Raw genomic sequence first — 19,789 nt, 5'->3', positions numbered from 1 at the left:
AAATGCTATGTAGCCTATAGGCCAAAATTAGGCCTATTGCAACCACATCATGACTCCACACCTACTGAACTTCCTTGGCGGAGGTCTGCGTTCTCTGAATGCATTCTAGTTTCATCTTGTAAACTCCTTTTCTTCCATCCATCCAGGCCATCACTTCTAGTGGTATTAGCTACTATTAGCTACCAGAAAAAGCCCTATCACTCCAACTGTTTTCGAGTGCCTTAAAACAGGGGCTCCCAAACTTTACCCTGACAAGCCCCCCCCCCATGCACCCCCTTTCACAAATGTAGTCTGTCTGTGAGACTGCCCCACTAGGATAATAAAAAGAAATATTCAGAGATGCAATATATTATTATGATGCTCTTTAGCTTTTGTTTGGGTTATTTTTGGTTTACTTTGGTTTACATCAGTTATTCAGTTTATTTATTTTTTTGATGGTAATTAATTGAGCCTTTTTGTCCAAGACCATAGACTTCAACAGAAAGCAAAGACCTTTCCAGAATGACTATGGCAGCAAACCACATTAGAGTAACATGGACAAGAAGGCCTATTACTGTAACACTGGTATATCAAGTCAACACTCAGATTATTAAATAATACATTGAATACTTCTTAGTCTACTGGGAAAAATGGTACCGACACTCATTTGCTTTTTTTCTTACCAAAGAGGTAAGTTTTTATTTTTTGAAATATTTTTTGTTTTATTTTATTTTTCCAGCATGAGGAATGGAACATATAGGATGTAAAAATACGTTCATAATGAGGATGACAAATATTTCAATGCTGTGTTTGCTTATTGTCTTTAAAAACAAAAAGTCCCCCGCCATGCCATGTCTTTAAACAGCCGCCACAGCTGTGTTGGTAGTGGTGGCAGGCTTCTGGACTCCCTGTTTGGCCAGGTGGGCCTGCAGTACAGCTACGGCCTCGTCCACCCTGGAGCTCAGAGACTCTGAATACTTGAGCATGTGAAGCAGCTCAAAGTTGTCGAGCTCCAGCAGCATGCCGGTGATCTTCTTAGCCTGCATGGGCTGCATGGCGTGGATCAGGGGGAACAGGCGCTCTCCCAGCAACTGCTTCTGCTCCTCAGGGTTGAGGGCAGCCAGCATGGAGGAGGTCAGCTTCTGGAGGCGTATGGCCTGGGTGGTACCACGGAGGCCGGGGTGCAGCTGAGCCAGCCGGCTGTGCTGCTGGTTGGAGGCAGCGTGGATGTGGGCCTGAGGGACTTCGGCGTGTACTTTGTGGCTGGCCATCCTCTGCCTGCAGCGGTTGGTCAGGTGGGCCCGGCGCTCCTCCTTGCGCTCGGCCAAGGCCACGTACAGTGGCTTGGTGGACACCATGCGACCGTTCATCTCGGTGATAGCCTTGGTGGCCTCCTCGGGAGAGGAGTAACACACGAAGCCGAAACACTTGCTGTGTCCGCCCTCCATCATGACCTTGGCGCTAGTGATGGTTCCAAACGGAGAGAACATCTTGTGCAGGCCATCGTCATGTAGGCTCTTGTCCAGATTTTTTACGTAAAGGTTGATGCCCTTTGAGCGGGTCGCACGGTCCTGTTTCATCAGCTCGAACTTAAGCTTGAGGTCAACCTCGCGCTGCGTCTTCTTCTGGGCACGGGCCACATACACAAGCTTCCCATTCAGCTCCTTGCAATTCATTGCATCCACGGCCTTCTGGGCATCAGCGTGATACTTGTACTCCACAAAGCCAAAGCCTTTGGATCTGCCTCTCTGGTCTACCATCACCCTCACGCTCAGAGTGGGGCCAAATTTGCCAAAGATTTGGCGCAGCCTCTCGTCGTCCATCTCCTCACCAAAGTTTTTGATGTAAACATTGGTGAAGTTCTGGGCTCGGGCGCCGAGCTCAGTTTCACGGTCCTTGCGGGACTTGAAGGGGCCCACGAACACCTTGCAATCATCTAGCAGCAGGCCATTCATCTTCTCAATGGCCCTGTTAGCCGCCTCCTGGGTCTCATAGTGTACAAAGGCGTAGCCCTTGGAGTAGCCATTCTCATCACAGACCACCTTGCATGATAAGATGTTCCCGAAGATGGCGAAAGTGTCATGGAGGGCCCTACTTTCGATGGACCTTTCCAGGTTTGTGATGATAATGTTCCCCACTCCACTATTCCTCAGGGAGGGGTCGCGCTGGGACCACATCATACGGGCAGGCCTGCCCATGATCTTCTCGTAGTTCATAATATCCAATGCGCGCTCAGCGTCTGCCGGCTGCTTGAAGTTTATGTATGCGTACCCAAAAGAGCGGCGGGTGATCTTTTCCCTGCAGAGCCTGATGGACCGGATAGCTCCAGCATGTCTGAATATCTCAAACAGCATACCCTCGGTCACATCCGGATGCAGGTCCCCGACATACAAGGAGGTCATCACGGTCGCGTCCGTTAGGGGTTCCGATGATGGTGACCGATTCCCTGGTCGGACTTCAAGCACGTCGTAGAGATGCTAGTCAACAGAGTCTGCGCACAAGAAAAATAAATACATTTTCATTTATTGACTGATTACATGTTGTTAGCCATCCAATGTGGGCAGCTTTTCTATTCACTGTAGCCTTTTTTTTTTTTACATGTCTCACATTAAAATAGCCTACACATCACTTTACTGTAACAACACACCAATGTATTTTTCTTACCGGGTGTTAGAATTGTTGCTGCATGTCGTTGAAATGGAGAATATATGTTCGTAATTCGTAGAGAGCAAGAGCAAACAAATATGCGTGTTGTTCACAATCATCAAGTGAAGTGAAGTGAAGTTTTGGCGATCTTCGAGTATTAAACATTCTAGTTTGGGCGTTTTATAATCTGTTTATTACGACATAATTGTTTGTTATCTTTTAAACTACCCAGGTCGAGGTATTGCTATTTTTTGCGAGAACGTTCTATTCTGAGTTTATATTAGGCTAGGCCTACTCGAGTAGCCTACTCGTTGCGGAGGAAATGAAATATTGCCCTAATTGATATTACTGAGCGCATGGTGGGTGAGATAGGGACTATTAAAATCTACATTGTCACTCACACTGGTCATTTCACTGTAGGCCTAACTGCGAAAAGGCCAGTATTTTTCATCCCCACTCCAACTCACTTGCCAGTTTAAGGTGCGCGCAAAACTTCTCAGTAGGCGCGCTCCACAGTAGGCGCGCTACATGGGTGATCTGGCTTTCAGTATTGAAGGCCTTAAATCAGTGTGGTTGCACACCATGCCATTTGCACGGCATTCCCATCTTGCGAAAATAGAAAGACAGTGAAAAACGCAACTCTTTGCTACCTCAATTGTTGACAGGGCTGAGAGCACACGTGCATCGTCTAGCCCTTAGATGTGTGAAGAGGGATTCTCAAACGTTACCATGACAAGGCCCCCCATATAGGCCTACCAACAGATATACCAATACCCTTCGTGGCACTATTTTTCTGTGCTACTGTAGGCTCCCTTAGGTGGAGGAGGTGGTGAAGGAGGAGGAGGAGGAAGAAGAGGGAGAGGAGGAGTTGGTGGAGATGGAGGAGGAGGAGGAGGTCGTGGAGGTGGAGCAGCTGGAGCTGGAGGTGATGGTAGAAGAGGAGGTTGTGGAGGAGGAGGAAGAAGAGGAGGAGGAAGATAAGGAGGATGGGGAACGAGAGGAGATATTATTCATAGCTTACTTATACACTCTCCCCTCTCCCCAGGCCATGGTGGTATCAGCTACCAGAATCAGCCTGGCATTCCGACTACTTATTTTTTACTCTTATACACAGTTTTTTATTCGTACTTATGAACTCCTTTCCCTCCTTTTCCTCTTCCTCCAGACCATCACCTCTGGTGGTATCAGTCACCAATCAGCCTGGCACTCTTGACTATTTCTTATTTTTACTCTTATTTTATTATTATTTACACTGTTTTTTATTCATACTTATAAACTCCCTTTCCTCTTCCTCCAGGCTATCACCTCTGGTGGTATCAGCTACCAGAACCAGCCCTGGCACGCTGACTGCTTCGTGTGCCGCACCTGTAAGAAGCCCCTGGCCGGAGCCTCCTTCACCTCCCATGAGGACGGGGTCTACTGCGTGGACTGCTACAAGAGCCAAGTGGCCAAGAAGTGCAATGGCTGCCAGAACGCCATCACAGGTATGTTACTGTATGTCATGTAGTAGCCGACCGCCCCTGTTACTGTGTGAATTATGGTTAGTGTTAATAATAGGGGGGGTGCTGTAAGCCCCCCACATTTGGGCTTACGTACATTGCCCACGGGGACCCTGGTTCGAATCCGTCCGGGGTCATTTCCCGGCCCTGCCCCATCTCTCTCTCCTAATCATTTCCTGTCTACTCTCACATTGTCCTGTAATAATAAAGCCCAAAACGTCCCGTAAAATACTGGCTGAAAGGGACCAGGTGGGAAACATCTACAAAAAAATCCATAGAAATAAAACCAAGCAGTGTAGTATTGTCATTACAGGGAGGCCAACATCAGCTGCCGGTTTTACATGCCACATGCATTAGTTAATACAGTGTTTCTCAACCTTTTTTTAGGCAAGGCACCCTTTCAATTCATGAAAAATTTCAAGGCACCCCAAACACATTTGGGGACGTCACACAACCTACATTCAAAGTTGCAGCTGACTGGGGCGACCTATATTTACTTTATTGTGCATAAATGGCAGATGAAAGATTCCACTGACTAGCATTAACTTATCAATTTAGACAAATATGTACAAACCCCAACTCCGATGAAGTTGGGACGTTTGGTAAACAGTGAATAAAATCAAAATGCTATCATTTTCAAAACATTCAATCTATTCATTAGATGGAGAATAGTGAAAAGACAACATATTAAGTGTTAAAACCGAGAAAAAATATTGTTTTGGGGGACATATGTACTCATTTCTAATTTGATAAATCCAACACGTCTCAAAAGAGTTGGGACGGGGACAATAAATGGCAGCAAATGTCGAGGAAGACTAAAAACAAAACAAAAGACAACACTTAACAGTTAAATACATTAACCGATGAGATGATTTTATATAAAAAACAGTGTTAATTCCTATCTTGGACATGATTTCACCAGCTTAAATGGTGGGTGTATTCCTTGTCATGTTTTGCAATGTTTTCCTTTCTGTAGTGCTTACAGTGTGACAGGTCTTGACCAAAAACCCACCATTTTATCACCTGCTGGTCCTTATGATGGAGCCAAACTGTTAAAACATAGTAGAGAATGCAATTTGACCTTACTATGTGGCAGTAATCGAAGATCTCCCTTCAAAATATAATGCATGAGTGGCTTTTCCTGCTGTTTAAAACCCATTTATACCATTCAGCACTGTATTTAACTCTACAGATGAGTGAGAACATCTTAACCAATGCACTACTGCACCCGCATGCCATCATGGAGGCTGACTTTTGAAGCTAGCACTAACACAAGTTGGATGGTCCATTTTCACTGTAGCACAGGATGCGCAATGCTCTATTATTGTCAAAAAGAATGGACTTCTACAACTTCTGCTGACTTCTGTAAGCAAAGGACAGTTTCCCATGTCTTCTGGGTCTATTTCAAGTGAGCTCAGGTGCTTAGGAGAATGTTACACCCCTGTATCATTTTCATGCATTAAGCATTCTTAATATGGTCAATTTTCAATAGCTCTAATTCCTGGAGTGCTAGAGTGAGACTACAGCCAATATATATTTCATGATGTCATGAACCTATACAATGATTTTATTAACAAAAAATATGTCTTATATACACTCAATCGTGGTAAATCAAAGGGAATTCAAAAATGTATGTTATAACTATGGTAATTATTCCCTTTGCATCTTTAATTCTGAGTGACTCAGCCTCTCTGTGATGATCTTATACCTGGACACCTATATTGTCCGTCAGTACAATTCATTTTGAAATGTTCTTCTTTGTTGTTTTATCTTATTTGGATGTTTACTAAATTTCACTGATCCCCGTCCCAACTCTTTTGAGACGTGTTGGATTTATCAAATTAGAAATGAATACATATGTCCCCCAAAACAATATTTTTTCTCGGTTTTAACACTTAATATGTTGTCTTTTCACTATTCTCCATCTAATGAATAGATTGAATGTTTTGAAAATGATAGCATTTTGATTTTATTCACTGTTTACCAAACGTCCCAACTTCATCGGAGTTGGGGTTTGTATTATATTACATAATTTATTCATCAGCCACGTTTCCATGGCACCCCTGAGGGGGGCCCGCGGCACCCCTGTTGAGAAACACTGAGTTAATAAACGGTGAGGGTATGACACTCTCTGCTCAAGACCCAGTCTCCCACAAAGAAAGGAAAACAGGCTTGCTGGGCTGTTGTGTAAATACAGTATACCAGGTGTAAAACCTGTCTGTGGACCAGAGCCAAGCTCTGCAATGGCTGCCAGAATGCCATCACAGGTATGTACAGGAAGGCCTGAGGGGGTTAGTTTAGACATTACATTAGTAGGCCTATAGTATAGTATTCTTTGATGAAGATAATATATGAGTACTGTTGGATCCCCTGATTTCAAATCAATACCATTCTGTCTTGACTGCACCATGAGAGTTCCTTTCAAGGTCCAAATAAGAACACCTTAAAAAGTCTCATGGAAGGCGCAAGGCATATGCATAGAATAGGAAAATAGTATCTCTTACTGTAACAAATTCAACTATACTAATCAACTAATACTATAAAACCGTGACAAAGCAGTGCAGAATGCCATAGCAGGCATGTTAACCACTATTACAGGCGGGCCAGCTGAGAGTCTCCGGAGGGCCCAGAGTGACGCACTTCTTGACCAGAAATGTTACATTCACATTCACATTGGTTTGGTTCCTCTTGTTGCCCTGCAAGGTTTGGCATAGCACTTCCTGACAGTTGTCAAATTATGGTACTACAATCCTGAACCCAGATGGTTCCTCATCTCCTTCTCTCTCACCCTTATTTTGGCAGGGATTGCCTATCAGCTCTGGCAATTTAATCAGTTCTGTTGGTAGGTAAAGTCTTCTTGGCCCAAGATGGCTATTCTGCCTCTCCCTCAGAGTTTGGCAAAACATTTCCCATTAGTTTAATCAATTTATGGTAAAATCAAGTGCTAGTTCCTTCCTCACTAGCTTTTGGCATTTCCTGTCAGTTTTTGTGTGTGTCAATTTATGACTGTTCTTCTTCCTCTTTTGGCCACTCTCTCTCTCTAGGCTTTGGCAGGCATCACCAGACAGTTCTGTCAAGTTGTCATACTCCCCATTCATCTGCCTCTCTAGGGTTTGGCATGGCATTGCTTGGCAATTTTGTCAATTTATAGCAAAATGCTGATGCAAGATGTTTTTTTTCCTTCCTCTTCTTGCTCCCTCTCAGCAGGGCTTGGTATATTTAAGTTAGAATTATTATTATTTTTAATCCTCTTACTAACCTCTCTTCGCTACCGGTGTATCTGGCCATTTTATCAGTTCATTATCGCTTCTTTTCCTCTTCTTCTCTCCGTCTCTAGGGTGCGGCCCATCATTTTTGTCATTTTAATACACCCTGAGCTAAAATCCTGATGATTTGTCTCGCTCATTTCCTCTCCATGCTTTCACACAGCATTTCCCCATCAGTTTGTTCATTTATTTACAGTATGATTTTCCTCACCTTCCTGTTTCTCTCTCATTTCTCCAGGCTTTGGCAGGGGCACCAACGTGGTGAACTACGAGGGCCACAGCTGGCATGAGTACTGCTTCAACTGCAAGAAGTGCTCCCTGTCCCTGGCCAACAAGCGCTTTGTGCTGCACGGAGAGGCCATCTACTGCCCTGACTGCGCCAAGAAGCTGTGAACAGGGTTATACAGCAATATACTGTAATACAGCAACACCAAGTACTTCTTCACCCTCCCCTTAACTGAATACACCTTCAAACATTTGCTTTACTACATTTAATGGGCTGTAAACTACACCAATGGCAGAGGAGAGGGAGAGACCCATTTCCATTTAGCTTTAAATGGCAGATGATTTCACTACCAGCCTATAGGGTGAACCAGAGGTGAAATTTACTTGGTGTTGCTTTAAGAGATCCAAGAGTAGAGGATCTCGCATGAGAGTTAATCCTTGTAATGTGTAACATCATGTTTTTGTTTTAACTGCAGTGCCAAAGAAAAATGAATGGACGAGTAAGTGTATTAGCTTGCCATAGAATGTGCGAAGAAGACTGACCTAAATGGGAGATAGACTGAGTGCCATGTCAGTGATAAACGTGCAAGCCTATTTGCATTGTAAGCATTTTACTAGAAACACCATTCAAACAGTACCTTTAAGTAACCAAAAATAATTATCATGTTTGCTCATCATGACCGCAACTATGCTTTAAGATCTTCCGCATTAATCAAGTCAGTGCTTTTAGATGGCTACCTTAAGATATGCAACTAACACTTTTGTCTTTGAAGAAAAATAAAAAGCCAAGCTTTACTGGAATAATCATCAGCCAATGTTTAAGTGCTACAAATACTGTATCTGCTTCTGTGTGCTTCAGCCTACTTGTATTGCACTTTTGGACTGAATGTGCCTCCCCCTGTGTGGGATGTTAACGGAATACTGGCTTATAGGCTACAGCACTAATTCAAGTAAATAGGGAAAAATATTTCAGCATTAAAGCCTACATGAATAATTTTTTGATGTTTTGATTTTCTTTCAACCATTTTTCATTGATGTTTCAATTATCAGCAACAGCACCAAAATGATAAAACAAGACACATGCACACAAACACTTCTGTTTTATCTTGCAAAACTTTATTTTAACAGTTTTTTATCCAGTACACAGTAGTTAGATATATTTACACATATAACTTTACGGATGGGGCTTGTCTTTAGACCTGAATAAGCTCTTCAGAAGCTAAATCCCCCCTCATGGCCCATAGTCAGGTAGAATGATTGTCGCGGCCGAGGTAAGCACATGTCATATTTTGTGTTAATTTATAGAAATTATACGAAAATAAAAGTCGGTCCTAACTCTTCTCATCTCATCTAAGGCACTGTTCTATCCTACCGCTGGAACAAGCTAGGGGGAGACAGAGAACAGTTTAGCTTTTAAATTCAAGTTCATAGCAGAGGGAAAGGGAGCACAAGTGTTTTTATTTGTCCACAACATCAACAAACCACCATCACGTCATCTTCAGCCACACACAGACACGCTTGACGTCAGTCTCAGACTAGGAAGCCCACTGCATGACTGGGGCACTAAGGGTGGCTGACGTGTTCTGTTATTTTCTCTTCTGAAGGACTCTTATCTGAACACTGTGAGAGAGAGAGAGAGAGAGAGAGAGAGAGAGAGAGAGAGAGAGAGAGAGAGAGAGAGAGAGAGAGAGAGAGAGATGATGGGGAGAGAGACAGAGGCACAGAGAGAAAGAGGACAGAGTGAGAGCAAGACAGAGGCACAAAGAAAGAGAGAGGGAGAGACAGAGAGCGTGAGAGAAAGAGAAAGCGCAATAGAAGCCAGCAGCTACATCAATGAAATTCCTCACCTTCTCCCCTGGTAAGCACACTAGCCCCATCTTAAAAGCAAACGCAGAAGGGAACCGTAAGTCCTCCATATCAACACAAAGCCTTTGTGCCACTGTATACCAGAAACTCATCCACAACGCAAGGGGATGGGGGAGAACAGTATCTAGGCCTCGTCAAAGTGTTTCATCTCATCAGTTAAAAATGCACAACAAAAGGACAAATCTAAACAGATATTTGCGGCAGTCTATACAGTATGGTCATACGTACATCGCAAGAAGAGAGTGTTAACTGATAACGACCCAGGAAAAGGTCACAGACACACATCCTGTTTATAAATAGTTGGAATTTTTTAGTAATCATTAATAACAAACACACAATAGAAAGCTGCTAGACCTTTTGATGTGCTCATGTTTTTTGAGCATTTTTAATATTTACAAGTAGGGATAGTCTGGAAATGTAACAGATGGAGAATAAACAAACACACATATGAACACAGGTCCCCAAAACTCTGTTACCGTCTAAGCCCTTGTCGATGGGTTGCCTGCCTGAATGACTGACAGACAGGCATGTTGTAAGCTGCATGCCGATCTAGGAAAGCCACCAAACACATGCCAACACACAACTCAACCTCCACTTTCAAAACAGCCAGACATTCACAACCTTCACTTTCTGGTCATGAATGGACCACCCCTTCCGTTAGATCACTCAGAGTGTAAAACCCTTATGAGCACTCGTGAGGGTAAACAAAGTGTTCAAGCCTTTGCTGAGCTCCTGAGCGCCAGTAAACCTCAACCTGTAAACTTCACATAGCCTCTTCTGTCAACTTCCGTAATCCCCCTCACACAACACACACAGGCCAAGCTCATCACAAAACACCTTCACAAGCTAATGACGCACGCACGCGCACACACGCACTTCCAAAGTCAATCAAACGGTAGCAGAATTCCCCCATGTCTGGTTGTGGGTAAAATCTGGAAACCTTGTAAATCTTCTTGAGTGTTGCAAGGCAACAACAGCACTTGTGGCCCTGGGTACAGGCCTGGTGTGTCTGCTTGTGGTCCTCACCAATGTGTGAGTGTGTGTGTGTGTGTGTGTGTTGTGTGCGTGTGTGTGTGTGTTGTGTGCATGTATGTGTGTGTGTGTGTGTGTGTGTGTATTCATACAGTAACAGACATGCATCACCTTTTACACGGCACGCTACCTTTTTTAAACCCTGAAGTCTCCTTCCCCACCGTCACTGAGACATGGCTTTCCGGCCTAATACTGATTATATACATTATAACACTTAAATATGTAGAAATATATATTTTTTAAATATATATATTTTTAGATATTTATAAAACAAAAAACCCACAATTTTTTTTAGAGATTCATTTTTAGGGAACTGCAGACAGCTTTTGGTCGCAGATAAAAGAAGCACATGTTAACAAGAGCATGGATGGAGTGAGAGAGGAGGGAAAGGGAAGGAAAGGAAGGGAAAAAACACAAACAAAGGAACTGACATGTGAGAGTATAGAGTGTTCTAGAACACCTAATAGAACGGGAGTAGCCAGAGGAGAAACGATAACTCTGGGAAACTCAGGGAACTTCTATGGAAATCACAACTTCATGAAAGAGATGGGGAGGGGTAACAAGAAAGTCAAGTTGTGAGGGCTGGGTGCATTACTCTTGATGGCAAGCCCCAGGGTTAACCAAAGATGCACCCATGAACACAAGTGCACACAGGCACGCTTACGCACACACACACTCCTCTGTCTAAATGTGTAGGATACAGATGTATAGTGAATCCTCTAGGAAAGCAGAGACGTTAACAGGACTGTTAGAGTTGAACCACCAGCCCTTTGATTTAGGATGGTGTTAAATAAAAATAAAATAAGCGAGAGTTATCTACCAAATAATCTAACAAAACAGATGTCTGTAGAGTAAAGAACGAGCCCAAAACAGAACCGAAGAAGAACCAAATCTAAATAGCATTCACCCTCTAGTGGGAAGGTAGAACACATTAATTATCAGGTTGACAAAATAAAACAAAAACAAACAAAAAAACAATCAGGTTTGTCATCGTCAACTCCTTTTAAACTTCAGTTCTTTCCTCAGTGAAATTGGAGAGCAACAACATGTCAATCAAGATGTGTGATGTACTATACAGCAGATCTGGGCTGAACACCAGAGAGAAGTCTGCTACTTCAGAAACCCAAACCGGGGCTTTCGTTTGGGGAGTAATGTGCTGACCGGTGCATGTGTGTAAGGCGCCCCACCCTCCTTCAAAACAAAAGGGAGGAGAGGGCTTGACAGCAGCCGCACACCGTAGCAGCTAGCGCCAGTCAGGGCTAATGATTACTGGAAAAACACACAGCTGCTGAGAAGCCATGATGATGGTGCAGGGGCAAGGCGCCGCGTGTGTGTGCTCACGCATGTGTGCGTGCTAGTGTGTGTGTGTGTGTGTGTGTGTGTGTGCGTGCGTGCGTGCGTGCGGTGCTACAAGCTGCCGTGGCCCCAATCTGAACAGGGCAGATGAGGAAGGCGGGTTGGGTGTGTGCGTGTGCACGTGTGTGAGAGTGTGAGCGTGTGTGTGTGTGTGTGTGTGTGTGTGTGTGTGTGTGTGTGTGTGTGTGTGTGTGTGTGTGCGCACTTGCGTGTTGCGAGCTGCCAATAATCTTTCAGATTTCTTTAGGGTGGGTTTATAGAAATGCATCCATCTGTGTGTATGTCTGTGTCTGTGTGTGTGTGTGTGTGTGTGTGTGTGTGTGTGTGTGTGTGCGCGCGCAGGCGTGTGGGCATAAAAGTACAGGGAAAGCAGCAGCATCACAGGTTAAGATGTGGGCCAACAGTTCTATTCAAACAAACACACACACGCACACACACACAGCACAGGAAGTGTGGAAGTTAACCATTATGGAATGCCATACCATAATGCCCAACCATCATGGGCTGTCTCTCTTTGGTCGCCATAGAGATTTTTTTTTCACAGCAGTGTCTAATATATCCTCATAACGGCCACACGTATGAACACGCACATCATCTCTATCGACGTGTGAGTGCCTGGAATATTGTTGGGAGGAAAGAAGAGGAAAAAAGGTAACAAAATAACAAAACAAAAACACACACCAACCAAGGTGGCGGTCCAAAAAAAAAGAATAAATTATAACATTGCATCACAGCCCCCTCAATTACAAAAAAAGAAAGAATAACAACAAATAATAATAACAAGAACACGATATCAATTAATTAATTAATTAACCATAGGAACAACAACAATAACAATATATAAAAACAACAAAACAACAATCTCACAGGACTAAAATATCTATGGGTAAGGAAGGAGGCTGAGAGCTTGAGCGAACAGACACACACACACTGAAGAAGAATATTCACATATTCCCTGAAGCTTTACTTTTCTTTTTTTCTTCTTTTGTTTGTTGTTTGTGCCATCAGTCTCGTCATGTCACTGAGGTGAGCAGTTGAGGGCCCATTGGTTAGAGGCAAGCGAGGGGGAGGAGTGGGTGTTGTAACATTACTTCCCATTGGGTGGAGGGAAGAGGGGCCTTCATAAATGCTGCTTCCTTATAGGTCAGAGGCTAGTGGGGGGGTTTCGAATCACAGTTTCCCATTGGTAGGAGGTGTAGGGTGGGGTTGGGGTGGGGTTAGGTAGGTCCTCTGCTCTCAAGCTCCACTGGACAACAACTCATAGAGTGCAAAAAAAATATTTAACAAATATGTTTGTATTACGTCACAGGGGTCCTCGATCCTCAGATCTCTGAGAAGGGAGACAGGAAGAGGAAGAGAAGAGGGGACGAAAACAAATAAACAGTCAATAGTCACAGTACTGTATCGCGGTGCAAAAAGGCAGTATTGTGATGCACCCTTTCAAAGTTCTGTTACCATTCAGTCCAGAAAACATCACATGATATGTATGATGGTGCTTCCAAGCTTAAAATCTTTATGCAGTGTACTGTTCCATGTTTAGTATGAGCCTTTACCCGACAGGGCCTCTATGGGGTGTAGTGTAGAATGTGTTTAGTAAGAACTACCTGTGTAGTAAATGGAGGTGCATGTAGGCCTATACTGATGGATGACTGGTCTTGTTAGTAGGGATGGGTATCGCAGCCATGTTCCTGTATCGATTCGATTTCGATTCTTAGGGCTTTGAATCGATTAATCATGATTCGATTCGATTCGATTCATTCCGAATCGATTCAATCCGTTCCCTTCTTGGTGCCAGGATTTCCCCCAAAAGATGCTGTTGCCTATTTTTATATAAAAATGTCAAAGGGCTGTGGCTTGACAGTGTTAACAGATTGCTAATTTGTAATAAGTAGGCCTAGGCCTAATTGAGTAATACATACTGGGTATTTTCTATAGACCTAAAATAAACAAAAAGAACAAAAAGAAAAAGAACCAAAAAAAAAAAAGATTTTGTGCCCTGTGAATCGATTATGTGAATTTCGATTCGATTAGATCCATTATCGATTAACTCGATTATTTTACCCAGCCCTACTTGTTAGTGCTAATAATTAAGCCTTACCTGACAGGGCCTCTATGGGGTGCAGGGCCTTGTCCTCGAAGGCCACGCGCGGCCCCTCCGGGGGCACCCCAACGTCCTCGTGCTCCATCAGGCCCTGGTGCTCGCGGTCCCCGGCCTCCAGCAGCGGCGGCCGGCTCTTGGGGTGCATGCTGACGTTCACGTTCAGGTCGATCAGCTCCTCGAAGCACCAGGGGCCGCCCGATGACTTGCCGTTGACGTTCACGCCGGGGGCCAGCTTGGAGCCCTCGTCCTCGTTCACAAACTCAGAGCCCTCCACCAGGCGGCTGTTACAGGACAGGGGAGAAAAACAGGTGAGATCGGTTAGGGCCTGTGTGTGTGTGCGTGCGTGTATGAGAGATTACGACGTAGGGGAGTGATAAGATGTGAGTGCGTTAAGAGATTAATAGAGAGATAGGAAGAGAGGAAGAAGGAGAAAGACTGAAACGAGATTCTGTGAGATGGAGACAAAGAGAACAGGGAAGACATACAGATAGATCGAGAGAAAGAGATCGAGAGAGAGAGAGAGAGAGAGAGAGAGAGAGAGAGAGAGAGAGAGAGAGAGAGAGAGAGAGAGAGAGAGAGAGAGAGAGAGAGAGAGAGAGAGAGAGAGAGATGGATGAATAGATAGATGGCTAGACAGATGCACTGTACATCACTGAAGCACAGGTGTGAGTGTGTTTACACATGTTTACCTTCACAGGCTGCAGGTAAGGCCTTTCTAATCTGCAGCTAACGGGCGTGAGGGAGCTTAGAACCAATTGCTCGAAGCTAATTCCACTAAGAAGGCTTAAGACCTTGCGGAATCAACAAAAGAAACCCTTGAAATTACTATACCACAGGGTGTAATGTTACTACAACAATTTAGCAGCAAATGTCACATGACCAACTATCCCAGAAAGCAGAGTGCAAAAATTCCATGCCTTCAATGACTAAACGTTACGACCCCATCCCACGTCTGACTTATGGCATCACGCCTAAGACCTCTCACTCAGAAGCCCCTGACCACCCTAAGCTCCCCCGTGGGGGCATAACAGGAAATTCCTGCTGGCTAGTTTTAGCAGCCGCTTGCTCCACTAACCTACATGTGCAGTGGGACAAACATAAATCACCGCCCCCAACAGTTACAGTACAGAGATTCAGGGCCGCTGAGCGCTTTGGGAGGGGGCAGGACAAAGTCATCTGGAAGGGAAAGGTCCCCCATCCAATACATACTACAATGTAATGAAAACACAATTGCGCCCCCCCCCTCTGGGCCTGGGACAACTGACCAACCATAATATGTACTACCGTATTAGCCCGAATATAAGACGATTCTGAATAGAAGACGACCCCCCCATTCTCAGGAAAAAAGTTACTAAGACTAAATTTTGTTTCACACTGGAAACTTCTTTCAAAATGCAGTTTTTAATTTGTTGGAAAATCTGAGGCTTTTAGATAGAAGAAAGTTCACAATATAATTTGCATGAAAATTTCATGATAAAAGACCACAGATGGCTACTCGTTTCCTTTCTTTGCTCACTTTACCTGTCAAGCGCCAGTAGGCTACAGCCGCCTGGGCCCGCCTGTTTTAAGTGTGACGCAACATACACTCAGAGCATTAGTCTGCGCCAGCCAGGCAACCAGTCTAGAAGAGATAGGCTACCTACTGTGCAATGCACAGATTTTGCAAAATGCTTGGTTGACAGCAATATCTAACCAGCAGCCGTCTCTTCAAATCGTTGTTCACTTTATGCATCCAAATTTTTCCGCTGGACTGAACCGAACATGACCAAAAGCAGATTGACGCATTGCATTTGAAACCCATGCGATGCCAGCATCACATTGACATTACACGTAGAAGTCCGATTGGTATTAATTTCGTACCAAGGGTAAAACTCTTAGTGATTTTATATGAACAAGACAATCTCTTGCCCTAATAATTATTCTGTGTTGTTCCATCGTTGTGAGGCATATCGCCAAATAGGCACCGCTTGTCAAAAGGCGCCTCTCTCTGGCGCACACAGATGACCATTGGTTGGTTGATGACAGCATCCAAAAGTTAGCCTACAGGTTGTTCGTTGTTCACCCTTCATTTCTTTAGTTTCAAGTGGTGTTGTCGGGTGACCAGAGAGAACAACCAAAGCTTTCCTGATGAGACTGTAAAACCGAACACAAATAAAAGCAGAGCAACGAGCCGCGATTGACTGTTGTGTTTTTCCCCTTGCACTGTCGGCCACATCCCGTTGACATTGACAGTTTATATACGTGCAGTGCAACAGTCATCACAAAACAATCATCTGCAAATTTGATATGGACAAAACAATCTCTTAACCTATCCATTATTATGTTTTGTGGCATTGTTGTGAAGCATAAAGGCCGCATTCAGGTTAAGTACAAAAAAAAAAAAAGACAATAGTCTAGCACGCGGAAATAAGACGACCCCCCTGTTTAGGGTACTATTTTTATAACAAAAAACACGTCTTATATTCGGGCCAATACGGTAATGAGTGAATGAATGACTGAGTGAGCTGCATGAATGAATGAAACACACGTCTCTGTGGGCCATATCGTAAGCTTGTTTTGCGGACCTGTCAGCAAGGGGTCTCCTCTAGTCGGAATACAACATATTGTATATGAAAGTATGAGTAGGACCTGACCTGTCATCAGGGTTCTCCTGGGTGCAGCAGCCATTGCTGTTCTCCTTGTTCTCCACCTCCAGCTGCCCGTTCACATTCACGTTCACACAGCTGCCTAGAGGCTCCTCCCGCTCGGCCACCGCCACTGGCTCTGATTGGACGAGAGCCTCCACCTTCTCCTCCTCCTGGGCTTCCGATTGGCTGGACTCCTCGCCCTCGCCCTCGCCCTCGCCCTCGCCCATGTCTTCTGGTGGGTTAGGACTCTCCTCTGGAATAAGACAAAAAAGGAGGGGAGAGTTCAACCGCTGCACTGGTTTGCTTCTTCCTTTTTAAAAAAAAATATATTTTTATGGGCTTTTATGCCTTTATTTGACAGGACAGTTGAAGATGGTGACAGGAAGTGAATGGGGCAGAGAGACAGGGGAGGATCGGGAAATGACCCCGGCCGGACGCGAACCGGGGTCCCAGAGGGTGGGCATGCAAGCCCAAATGTGGGGGGCTTAGCGCGCTGCGCCACAGCGCCCCCCCTGCTTCTTCTAACTCATTGATTTACCAAAACGTGCTCTGTTCTGCAACCATGTTGATATGCTCATAGTACATTTCATGTGTCAGGAACTCAATAAGAGTGAAAAATAAGGTAAACAGGCCTAAGTCAAGGGCAAACACTCAAACAGCATGCATGTATTCTGACTGACAGTAACGGGCACTGGGCTGTAAAAAAACATCCTTTAAATGTGAGTGGGGGAAAGGGCAGAGGACTAGAACAGGAAGCAGAGAGGAAGTTGGAGGCAATGCAGGAAGTGGCCTACCTCTGGCTTCACAGCTTGCGTCGTCACTGTCTCCATTCATCTCCCCTGCACCCTTCTCATCATCTCTCTGCAGCCAGACACAAATGACCATCAGTTACTGTATGCCAAGCAGGACTGTCAGGTAAGGGGCTCAGGTTGCAGACAAACAATGTTGGGGTCAACTCACCTTATCATCATTTTGGTCTGTTTTTCTTGTTCTCTTCATAATCTCCTCAATTCTCTGTAAACAGACATCCAAAGTGATAATATTAAGTTAACAAGCGCCACGGTCTTAAAATATACTGCTACCTTTGCAGCAGCTTTCACTTTTATCTGACAGCCTTCATGTTCATGTTCATCTGTCCAGGAGGCCCTGCACATTTGTGTGTTTGTGAGTGTGTGTGTGTGTGTGTGTGTGTGTGTGTGTGTGTGTGTGTGTGTGTGTGTGTGTGTGTGTGTGTGTGTGTGTGTGTGTGTGTGTGTGTGTGTGTGTGTGTAAGTGTGAACGTGTGTGAGTGAGAATGTATGTGCAAGCGTGAAAGTGTGGTGTGTGTGTGTGTGTGTGTGTGTGTGTGTGTGTGTGTGTGTGTGTGTGTGTCTGTGTCTGTGTGTGTGTGTGTGTCTATGTCAGCATGAAAGTGTGTGTATACCTTCTTCCTCTCCATGCGTTCCTGTTGGCTCTGCTTCAGGCTGCGTTCTCGCTCCAGACGCACCTTCTCCGCTTCCACCAGGGCTCGAGCCTCTGCCTCCTCACGCTGAAACAGGAACAGGAACACAAGGACAGGAAGTCAGGACCATGGGACACTTTGTAACGCAACCAGCAATCAACAATGCATATTGTTCACAAGTGTGTGTGTGTGTGTGTGTGTGTGTGTGTGTGTGTGTGTGTGTGTGTGTGTGTGTGTGTGTGTGTGTGTGTGTACACTCGCCTCCAAAAGAGTTGTCGCCTATCCATCTGTTTGGAATAACAGCTAATAACCTGACTTTCAATTAATCACTTGGCTTCAGAAGTCACTCATATGAAAGCTACAACCCTCCCGAATGAAAATGTATGTACAAAAATAAATTTCATGCACCAACGAAAGATTGACCCTTTATTGAACACAGACAGGGCAGATTTTCACAAGACGAAAGTTTTGTCGCCTATCGAACATAATGTGAAAATGAGCAGATAAGTCACTTCAAAACACTTCAAATACGCAGATTAGGTGTCATACTTAATCACTGAATCACTCTCACCTCTCCAGAAAATCAACTTTGGCCTTAGGTGTATGTTTAGGGTCATTGTAATCATGGAAAGCAACACAATGAAAATCAATGGAGTTCAATGAGAGATGGTGATATATTCGCTATTCGTAGAGCAATACATGTTTAACTTTATGATGTAATCAATGATAAAAGCCCTCAAACACCTGCAGCATGCACGCAGCTCCTCATAAGAGCTGTATCTGTACCATGTTTCACTTTATGCACCATTTCTCTTTTTCATATTCTTCTTCTCCAACACCATATAGTTTGGATGCTATCAGTTCTAAAATGGTTGATCTTGGGATCTTGACTTCAGAGTGTGAGTCCCATTAGCCTTCATTTTTGGCAGAATTAGGCCTGACATACTCTTGGCTGGCTTTTTTGAGACAGGACAGTGGGAGAGACTTCTTTGGTGTTAAAGGTGAAGAATTTGGAATAAATACATGGTGCCTAAAGTCAAACATGGGAGGGATACAGCTCTTATGTGGAGCTGCTTGCATGCTGCTGGTGTGTGAGGGCTTTTATCATTGATTACATCATGAAGTTAAAAATGTATTGCTCTATGAATAGCAAATATGTCACCATCTCTCATTGAACTCCATTGATTTTCATTGTGTTGCTTTCCATGATTACAATGACCCTAAACATACACCTAAGGCCAAAGTTGATTTTCTGGAGAGGTGAGAGTGATTCAGTGATTAAGTATGACACCCGATCTGCGTATTTGAAGTGTTTTGAAGTGACGTATCTGCTCATTTTCACATTATGTTCGATAGGCGACAAAACTTTTGTCTTGTGAAAATCTGCCCTCTCTGTGTTCATTAAAGGGTCAATCTTTCTTTGGTGCATGAAATTTATTTTTGTACATTCATTTTCATTCGAGAGGGTTGTAGCTTTCGTATGAGCGACTTCTGAAGCCAAGTGATTAATTGAAAGTCAGGTTATTAGCTGTTATTCCAAACAGATGGGTAGGCGACAACTCTTTTGGAGGCGAGTGTATGTCTCCTGGTCTCAACTCCCTCTCTCTCTTCTCCTCAGCCGTGTGTGTCTCCTGTCCTCCCCTCTCTTTCCTATTCAGCCTGCCTCTGCTCCTCCTCATCCCTATGTGTGTGTACGCTTCACATCTCTCTGCTGAAGCTAGTGTGTATAGTATGTGCATGTAGTGTGTGCA

The 19,789-nt window shown here is 44.3% G+C and overlaps 3 protein-coding genes across 14 annotated transcripts in view; 1 reads left to right on the top strand and 2 right to left on the bottom strand.

Moving 5' to 3' along the window:
* Positions 1-8,609, top strand: part of fhl1a (four and a half LIM domains 1a) — a 47,361-nt gene extending 38,752 nt beyond the window's left edge. For both annotated transcript variants that reach the window (XM_063190558.1, XM_063190557.1), the window contains exons 5-6: positions 3,923-4,109; positions 7,629-8,609. In XM_063190558.1, the coding sequence (XP_063046628.1) occupies positions 3,923-4,109; positions 7,629-7,783 (342 nt within the window). In that variant the 3' untranslated portion in view covers positions 7,784-8,609. The remainder of the gene's footprint in view (positions 1-3,922; positions 4,110-7,628) is intronic.
* On the bottom strand, positions 651-2,845 carry LOC134440468 (polyadenylate-binding protein 1A-like). The gene is made up of 2 exons (XM_063190556.1): positions 2,644-2,845; positions 651-2,470 (listed from the first exon to the last, which is right to left on the bottom strand). Exon 2 carries the CDS (start codon positions 2,379-2,381, stop codon positions 837-839), a length of 1,545 nt encoding a protein of 514 aa, XP_063046626.1. The 5' UTR covers positions 2,382-2,470; positions 2,644-2,845; the 3' UTR covers positions 651-836.
* Positions 8,610-8,709: 100 nt separating the features above from the next.
* Positions 8,710-19,789, bottom strand: part of map7d3 (MAP7 domain containing 3) — a 72,353-nt gene continuing 61,273 nt past the window's right edge. For all 11 annotated transcript variants that reach the window (XM_063190544.1, XM_063190545.1, XM_063190546.1 and 8 more), the window contains 6 exons: positions 18,021-18,125; positions 17,558-17,611; positions 17,392-17,458; positions 16,604-16,850; positions 13,968-14,251; positions 8,710-13,199 (listed from right to left, as the gene is read on the bottom strand). In XM_063190544.1, the coding sequence (XP_063046614.1) occupies positions 13,192-13,199; positions 13,968-14,251; positions 16,604-16,850; positions 17,392-17,458; positions 17,558-17,611; positions 18,021-18,125 (765 nt within the window). In that variant the 3' untranslated portion in view covers positions 8,710-13,191. The remainder of the gene's footprint in view (positions 13,200-13,967; positions 14,252-16,603; positions 16,851-17,391; positions 17,459-17,557; positions 17,612-18,020; positions 18,126-19,789) is intronic.

Source organism: Engraulis encrasicolus, chromosome 23 (genome assembly GCF_034702125.1).
Source record: "Engraulis encrasicolus isolate BLACKSEA-1 chromosome 23, IST_EnEncr_1.0, whole genome shotgun sequence".
NCBI lineage: Eukaryota > Metazoa > Chordata > Actinopteri > Clupeiformes > Engraulidae > Engraulis > Engraulis encrasicolus.
Note: the sequence above shows the minus strand (reverse complement) of the source record. Positions and strands in the feature narration are given on the sequence as shown.